The following is an 8,995-nucleotide window of genomic DNA, read 5'->3' on the forward strand; positions in this document are numbered from 1 at the left end:
TTTGTTATTTGTTTTTGTTTTTGTTTTTTGTTTTATTCTGTTGGCAGCCAGTGTTTTATGGATTACAAATCTAACAATACTTTTATTAATAGGTAGGAAAAAGTAAGTATTTGTACTCCGTTTTGAATTTTCCTCTGTATAAATGAGACATTATACATTAAATCAAGGATGGGCAACTTTGATAGTGTCGAGGGCCGGCACTTTTTCTTCTTTATACCAAGGGGCCAGATTACTAATACACATCTAAACACTTTTTACTTTTACAGAGTCCACAAATTTGTTACTTTAGCTGAGTAGCAGTACACTAAAACCCTCCAGCTGTGAGAATGTATTTTGGAATATTTTGTGACAATTTTGTGACAATAACTTGTTGCATTTTTTTTTTTTTTTTTTTTTTGTTGCTTCCATTTAAGACAAGCCTTACGCTTTATAGTTTGGTGGAGTAACTGGACTGAAGGTACGATGGAGAACTTGAACTGGAATTTAGAGATTCACTATGATGAACAAAAATCTTTTACAGCTCTTCAACCACTATTCAAGCCCAACAGGCGATTTAAGGTAGCATTTAAGGAAGTATGATTGGATATAACGTGGTCAAGATAACACATCATGTTTAAGTGTTGCAATGATTCATAAACTACTGAGAGAGCAGTCAGAATGTTTTTTTCAAAAGGCCACACTTCCCTTTTCTCTGGGTTGTTCGTCATGGTCTTACGTTTGATAGGTGTTTCCTCAATTTGACAGGATAAGATCATAAAGTCAACCAAAGTCACTCCAGAATATCTGAACAAGAAAGGGGAAATGAAGCTGATTTTCTTTCTTCTTGTCCTCTTGAAAAGCGGTGAGAATACTATTGTTTTTCTGTGGTTATGGATTATGGATCTGAGTGAATCCATGTTTATATGTAATTCTCTTTTTAAATTTAATAGCAGACATTTTACCTATTTTAACTGAATTTAAAAAATGTTTGTGGGTTAACCTTAATTTTTTTATTGGTACTTAAATGTGTGTGATTTTGATAATAATATAATTGTATAATTTTCATAACAACACTACAAATTAAACTCAATATTTTAAGCAGCACTGAAAGGGGGACAATGGGATTGTCTATCATCTCAATCATCTTTAAACTAAGAAAGCATTAATGTTCAGTAATTGTTTTACAGGAATGAATTCAACAGAAGGACTCAGCGTGCTTTCTTCATCAGAGAGAATTATTTTAAAATATTTATTTAACCCATCCTATCAAAGTCATGAAAGATTTTGCTGTAAGCTAAATCGGTCAATGTGCTACCTCTTTGTGAATAATAAAGGACAATTTACGCCCATGTATCAAGGAAGAATATTCATCACAAATAATATTGGAGAATTTGAAGTAATAATTACAGATCTGAGTCTAATGGATGCTGGCACGTACGGATGTGGTTTCAGTGGGTTCCCTAAAACATATGAGTTTGTGGAAGTCACCGTTTCTGGTAAGATTTACTGTCATTTGATGTTCAGTTTAATAGAAACATCCATTAATTATGGTTTAAGAAATATTTTTCTCATCTTGTCTCTTATGAACTATATGTTGGTCATACCCAGTTGGAGGTTATACTTCTGTAATTAGTTTGTAACAGTTTGTAATCCGATTAAGAATAAGAACAATAATAATAATCCAATTAATCTTAAAAAAAAAATGTTAATATTTTTTTTCCATAAGTAGATCTGAGTGGGGTAAACACTGCTGCTCTCTTGCCAAAATCGGCCATTAAACCAGCCGTCTGGCCGTCTTCTTCTCCCTCTGCACCCACTGTTTCTGAGAGTGACGCAGAGACCCTCGGGTAAATCATGTCACAAATATGAAGCCCTAACAATTACATCTTTTAACAGTTGTTAATCTGTGTAACTCTACATTAAGCAGTGACAGCTGGAGAACATACTACAGTCTAGCTGCTGTTTTAAGTGGTCTGGTGTTTGCTGTCATCTCAATGATACTGCTCGTGTATTTTCTAAAGACCAGGAGGAAAAAATCCACAGGTAGGTGGACGGACAATGATTATTTTTAATAATCACCTAAGGATTTTTTTAACTGAATACATTTTCTTTCTTTTTTTTTGGCCCTCAGATAAAAGTGAAATCTGTGGTTCTGCTAACGCCACCCTGGTAAGCAGTTTGTACATACTGTATCTTCTCCATTGACTCATAACCACATGTGTTCAGTATCTTAGCAAAGAGATTACAAAACAGCTAAACACCCAGCAGATATGACATTTAAGTGTAGAGACTCTTTATGAATCATTTTGTTAATGAATAATACTCTAGAGTAAAAGCAAGATTTGGTGAATTATTAGTTAATTTACAGCTTGTTTATAGGATGCTGATCTGTAATCAGCTTCATCATCCATACAAGGGAAAATTTGATTCTACATTTGTGAACATGGCTTGATATAGATGGATGGTTTCTGAAATGACATCAAACCCTGTCTGTTCAACATCTCCCCACAGGAGCAGGACGGCATTATCTATTCTATGGTGGAGTTTAAGCCCCACCAGGATCCATCTGAACTTTATGCCAATTTGCAGATACACAGCCCAAAATACGCCAATGCTTCTTCAAGATGTACGGTCACAGTAAAGGAAACCGTAGAATATTCCACTATTATGAGAACATCAGCATAAACAATTGCAGTGTTTGTGTTCAATGTATTCAATGCTATGATTTGTTATTTTTGTTTTATTTGAGGGATTTGTTTCTTACAAGATTTTTAAATCTATATTTTTAATGCAACATTGTACTGATATATAGTAATTATTTTATTCTTGAAAATGACATTATGATGATTAATGCCAGAAACTTTCTATATAGTAAAATGTGTATTATTTAAAAATGTGTTTCTCTTTACTCAATTTGAAGTGAACAGTTTGGGTTTTTGACTCGTGTGGGTGTTTGACTTAGAAACACACAGGACGGGAATTTGTGATGCAATAATTATAATTGCAATACTTTTGTTTTGGATGAACAGAGAACATTTCTATCATAAATCTCTGTTCAGATGTTGAAATAGGTTAAAACCAGTTTTTGCAATCCAGTACTTTATAGGCAGCAAAATGAAGGCCAATCTAGAAATAGTCTTTGAGCGAGCCAACATAAACAGATATGGTGACACATGTTATGTAGTGTATTATGTTAGTATCAAATAGGATTTAAAGGATACTGCAGTAATCAAGGACACTCAACTGAATCCAGACTACCAGTTTACATAAACCATACCAATAAATTCAGCAATGACATTTTATGGCACTCTTGCTTTGCCTTCATCCAGGTCCTAGGTAGGCAGTTTATTGACCTGTTCATGTTGATCTGCCAGCAGGTCTCAGAAGTGAAGAGAATCCACTGCATTTACTACAGAGTTCAGAGGAACTTTCAAGTCATTTTTTTTAATTGAACTGAAACTAGATTGAGAAATGATTAACCTGGTAATACAGAACAGTTAGAAACTGTTAAACAGAAGTGAAACTACAAATAGTCATCTTTTTGTCATACATTGTGTGCTAATTGAATGTTGACCACCATTCTTCCTGTTCTTGTTGTTACACTAATATTTCACATTTTTACATAAAAGAAAAGGTTTTATACTGTATATTCTAATGAACATCATTTCCCATTTCGACAGTAAAAATTTGACAAATATATGTTTAGCTATATTTTTAGGGGCATATATTTTTTATATGCATAATATTTTGTTTTCATTAGTGTTGACACCCTAATGCATCATAAACAATGATCATGCGTTTTATTTTAATATTTTACTGTTGTATTTTGTATTTCCAAAATACAAGTTGTATTGAGAGAAATACCTATTTTTATTATTAAGCATCAGATATTTCATCTAATGAAACACTTATAGTGCTTATAATCTTAAATTATATGATCCCATTTGATCTCAGTCTACCTTCAACATTAGATGTGAATTTCAAAAACAGTCAGGGTCAGCTTTGGCATTATGCTCAAAACTGTTCATGTTTTAAATAAATCTAAATCTTTTTGTAGTCTTTGCAAAAAATAATACTTGCTTTTACAGAAGCATTAAAGGGGAAGGCAATGAAAAGTGAATGCATGGAGCTAAAAAGGCACAGCTCACACACACACACACACACACACACACACAGCACATATTCACACTGTGAGAAAAGCACAAAGACCAGTCAGAATGATAATAATTTAATTACCATTACCAAGCCTTCAACAAATTCATAGTATGTTGAAGATGAATTTATCCAGAAATATGATTCCCTCCTAAGCACATTCTTTACAAAATATCTGTTGCATGTATACTTACAGAAAAGTGATTAATTTATTTTGTTTTTACTATCAAGGATGCCAAGGTAAACCAGTGATTCTGAGGTAGACCTTGTGCCACGGTGGATAATGTATGTTGGCATTTCTGGGGAAACTGGATAACAGCATTTTTGTAGTGCAAAGTGCATGAGAGTGAAAACGAAAATGACCAGAAAAGTGCTGTGGCACTTGTTATTAATCTAGTTGTGCTGTCACTCTTCTTTTTCTCCCGCTCTTTCCAGTGTTAAAAGTCTATGTTTTTGAAGTCGCTGGTACAGCGATATCTGTTGTCGCTGTACCTGGTGCACACCAGATGAGGCAGACAAGGGCAAGTGTGATGTTGTCTCTTGCCAGGGAAAGGAACCTAAAAGGAAGTCCAGACACAGACAACTTCACAATATTATTATTTCATATAATTACCTTTTTTTATCAGCACTGCATTGATAATAAAAAAACACAAATTGTTACATTCAAAGACAACATTCTGTGTAAATATTTTAAGTCTGACTGCTGTAATGATATCATTTTAATTAAATCTTTCCAGCCGTAAGGTTAGCTAATCAAGATACATTACAAAACTCTATGGCTTCAGTTTCTGTTTAGATTTTGCTGTTTAGATGACAAGATTTTGTCATCAGTGAGTCACAAAAACACTCCAAATCTGTTTCTTTTCGCCTCGTAACCTGAGCTGAATGGCAAAGCTTCTGTATCTCTGAATCAGCCTGAGTCCGTCTGACAGAGATAAACAGCCCTGATCTGTGACACATTTGATCGATATCAGTTACACTTATCAGCAGATTCTTTTAAAGCCTTTCTCAGTCTTCTCTGGCAATCACCTCTGTTTAGATTCAAGATTTGATTTGTCACGTACAAGTTGAATGACATGCAACAAGCAATGAAATGTAGGCCTGGCATACTCTTTTTAGACTATGCAAAAAAAAGAAAAAGAAAATTATTAATACATAAATACAAATAATAAAATATACGAAAAATTGTAAGAAGAAAAAAAAATAAGAAGAAAATGTTACTCCACAATCCAATCAGCTGTTTAAAAAGAGATTGCATTCTTGTTTTTACTTAAAGTGATTGTTTGCCCAAAAATGAAAATTTACTTCTAAAAGCATTAAAACTTTTTTTTTCTTTCAGTTCTTATAACAGTTAGGCCTGGGTAGTTTTCATATTCCAGAGGGGTTTCTCATGGCTGTGTGTGAGTGTTTGTATATACCTTGTGGCTGTAAGGGTGACATTCGTCTCCTTCCAGTCCCTGTGGTGTGCACATACGCAGGCCTCTGAGCCATAGACTCACAGCACAGCACAGCCCCACACCACACTGCACATCTCTGTCACATGCCTGATACACAAACACAACACAACATCAGTCGCATACTGGATACCTTTCATTCCCTGTACATAAAGATCTTGCTCTGGCTTTGTTAAAAGTCTTTGTTAATTTATAAGTTAATTTGTACAAAGAGAGAGGTTCATTTCTACTGGATTTGATTTATAAGTAGATTATAATTATGCTTCTCTGTTTTCTCTTTCTCTCTCTCTCTCTCTCTCTCTGTGTTTTTATATAATTTTCCCCAGAACCATTAAAACCTGTGACAGTCAAACAAGCTCAGGTAGCAATAGTACTACTTAATATTCTACATAAAATGACAATGATAAATGATATCCAGTTAAACATGAGTTAAATGGAGGATGTTAATTGTGGATGTTAATGATGGGGCTGTGGGAGCAAAAAAGACTGGGGAAAAACTGATAAAGTAGGGAAAAATATGTGGTAGAAATGCAGAATGATTGGGCTTTATGTAGGAAAATGTGGAAAAAATTAATTATTTATACTTTTTTTTTTTGTTTAAAGTTACATTTATTTTGACATAATAATAACTTATAAGCAAACATGTTTTTTAAACAATTAGCCAGAATAAACCAAATGAAGGCAAATCATAAATTAACTGAATCATTTTGGAGATAAGTAAACCTCCTTTTCACTGTTAATTACTATCAAACCAAACTAAATACAATTGATTATTATCCATAATGACATAAACAAATGGTCAGTTAAATAACTGAACTTAAATAGAAACATAATTAAATAATACAATTAAATGAAGAAAAAAAAAAAGTAAAATCATCTGCAAGATGTCAGACTTACCCCTGTGATGACGGCACATCTGCACCAGCTCAGGGACAGCAGGAGCACGGACAGAATCAAAACCCTGCTCATACCAGCGACGCGACACAAATACACACAATTAAACAGAGCTTGATCGGTCTTATTGGTCTCTTTCTAATTCTCCCCGTTGATCTCGTTTCGGTCCTGTGGAGCTCCCAGAGGACTTTGTATGGCCTTGAGATGATTTCACTTCTCTGCTGTTCTTGTCGTCCTTTCTCAGAGTGTGGAGTCTTTGGTATCTTAGGTTTGTCTCTGTCTCTCTCTTACTTTCTCCATCCCTCTTTCTCTTTATCTCCCCTCGCCTCTCTCTTACCCCCTCCCACACCTCCGCAGGGACTTCTTCATCTCTATCTGTATGACGCTAGACCAGATGATAGACGTTTCACTTCAAGAAAGTCTTTCCTAATGACATCAGCTACAGTAGCACATTTTTCACTTGATTTTTATGGTTATTAATCATGAGTTAAATTTAGAAAAACATTATTTGCCAACCTTTTTTTGTCTTTCATGCCCCCAAAGCACCATTAATAAGGCTCAAGTACTCCTTCACTGAATCCTGAAATGTGTTCATATTGTCGACTCATCTTATAGTGAATATAATTGAAAATAATAATACAGCTAAAGTTACAAATTAATTAAAATCACAGTTGATCTATGAGTGGAAGAACTAGGTTTTATTTTTGTATTGTTTTTTTGGTTGCACTTTATTTTACAGTACGTGTACTAACATGTACTTATAGTGTACTTACAGTGTATTTATCTAAAAAAGTTCTGGTAATACAAGGTAACTAAATGGGGTAGGGTTAGGTTTAGGGGTAGGGTCAGGATAGTACCTAGTTATTACATAGTTATTGTAATTACTATAATAAGTACATAGTATGTACATAAGAAACAGGACTGTAAAATAAAGGGCTACCGTTTTTTTTAAATGTGTAATATATATATACATACAGTGGGTATGGAAAGTATTCAGACCCCCTTAAATTTTTCACTCTTTTTTCACTCCATTAAGCCATTGGCTAAAATCATTTAAGTACATCCCTCATTATAATGTACACACAGCACCCCATATTGACAGAAAAACACAGAATTGTTGACATTTTTGCAAATTTAGTAAAAAAGAAAACCTGAAATATCACATGGTCCTAAGTATTCAGACCCTGACACTCATATATTTAACTCAGGTGCTGTCCATTTCTTCTGATCATCCTTCAGATGGTTCTACACCTTCATTTGAGTCCAGCTGTGTTTGATTATACTGATTGGACTTGATTAGGAAAGCCACACACCTGTCTATATGAGACCTTCCAGCTCACAGTGCATGTCAGAGCGAATGAGAATCATGAGGTCAAAGGAACTGCCTGAGGAGCTCAGAGACAGAATTGTGGCAAGACACAGATCTGCCCAAGGTTACAAAAAAAAATGTCTGCTGCACTTAAGGCTCCTAAGAGCACAATGGCCTCCATAATCCTTAAATGGAAGACATTTGGGATGACTAGAACCCTCCCTAGAGCTGGCCGTCCGGCCAAACTGAGCTAACGGGGGCGAAGAGCCTTGGTGAGAGAGGTAAAGAAGAACCCAAAGATCACTGTGGCTGAGCTCCAGAGATGCAGTCAGGAGGTAGGAGAAAGTTGTAGAAAGTCAACCATCACTGCAGCCCTCCACCAGTCGGGGCTTTATGGCAGAGTGGCCCAACAGAAGCCTCTCCTCAGTGCAAGACACATGAAATCCCCCATGTAGTTTGATAAAAAAAAACAAAAAAAAACTGAAGGATTCTCTGGTCTTATGAGACCAAGATAGAACTTTTTGGCCTTAATTCTAAGCTTTATATGTGGAGAAAACCAGCCATGGCACATCACCTGTCCAATACAGTCCCAACAGTGAAGCGTGGTGGTGGCAGCATCATGCTGTGGGCGTGTTTTTCAGCTGCAGGGACAGGACGAAACTTGTTGCATCTTTCCCAAAAAGACTCATGGCTGTATTGGATCAAAAGGGTGCAAAATTGTCAACAATTCTGTGTTTTTATGTCAATATGGGGTGCTGTGTGTGCATTAATGAGGGGAAAAAATGAAATTAAATGATTTTAGCAAATGGCTGCAATATAACAAAGAGTTGAACATTTAAGGGGATCTGAATACTTTCCGTACCCACTATATATATATATATATATATATATATATATATATATATATATATATATATATATATATATGTGTATATATTTGTGTGTATATATTGCAGTTTTTTCCCCGTTTCCTCATTCACTTCTCTACTATGCACTTGTTCATTTTACAGGAGTCCACGAGCCATAATCACCTTCTGATCTGAACAGGATTCATCACTGTTTACAGTGCCAAAGTAATGTCAGACTTGTAGCCAAGTTTCAGAATACCAATACAAGTCAGGGTCATAGGAAGTGAGTCATCAGCAAATGGGGTTGATGAGAGAAATGTTTATTTTTGCTCCCTGACAATATGATGCAGCTCGCAGGT

The 8,995-nt window shown here is 35.1% G+C and overlaps 2 protein-coding genes across 4 annotated transcripts; one reads left to right on the plus strand and one right to left on the minus strand.

The window, feature by feature from the left end:
- The first annotated feature begins 717 nt into the window (after positions 1-717).
- Positions 718-3,491, plus strand: LOC113093930 (uncharacterized). 3 transcript variants are annotated; one of them, XM_026259530.1, is made up of 6 exons: positions 718-841; positions 1,167-1,475; positions 1,706-1,826; positions 1,907-2,022; positions 2,111-2,148; positions 2,491-3,491. In XM_026259530.1, exons 1-6 carry the CDS (start codon positions 802-804, stop codon positions 2,662-2,664), a joined length of 798 nt encoding a protein of 265 aa, XP_026115315.1. In that variant the 5' UTR covers positions 718-801; the 3' UTR covers positions 2,665-3,491. The 3 variants fall into 3 exon arrangements, with proteins under 3 accessions (XP_026115315.1, XP_026115313.1, XP_026115314.1); XM_026259528.1 differs by having other exon boundaries at positions 728-841; positions 1,904-2,022; XM_026259529.1 differs by having other exon boundaries at positions 730-841; positions 1,709-1,826; positions 1,904-2,022; positions 2,491-3,487.
- A 795-nt stretch (positions 3,492-4,286) lies between these two features.
- Positions 4,287-6,749, minus strand: LOC113093953 (prokineticin-1-like). Its single transcript, XM_026259568.1, has 3 exons — positions 6,483-6,749; positions 5,550-5,675; positions 4,287-4,688 (listed from the first exon to the last, which is right to left on the minus strand). The coding sequence occupies exons 1-3, from the start codon at positions 6,552-6,554 to the stop codon at positions 4,569-4,571; spliced, it is 318 nt and encodes a 105-aa protein (XP_026115353.1). The 5' UTR covers positions 6,555-6,749; the 3' UTR covers positions 4,287-4,568.
- Between the last annotated feature and the right edge of the window lie 2,246 nt (positions 6,750-8,995).

The sequence above is a fragment of the Carassius auratus genome, unplaced genomic scaffold, assembly GCF_003368295.1.
Source record: "Carassius auratus strain Wakin unplaced genomic scaffold, ASM336829v1 scaf_tig00215205, whole genome shotgun sequence".
Classification (NCBI taxonomy): Eukaryota; Metazoa; Chordata; class Actinopteri; order Cypriniformes; family Cyprinidae; genus Carassius; species Carassius auratus.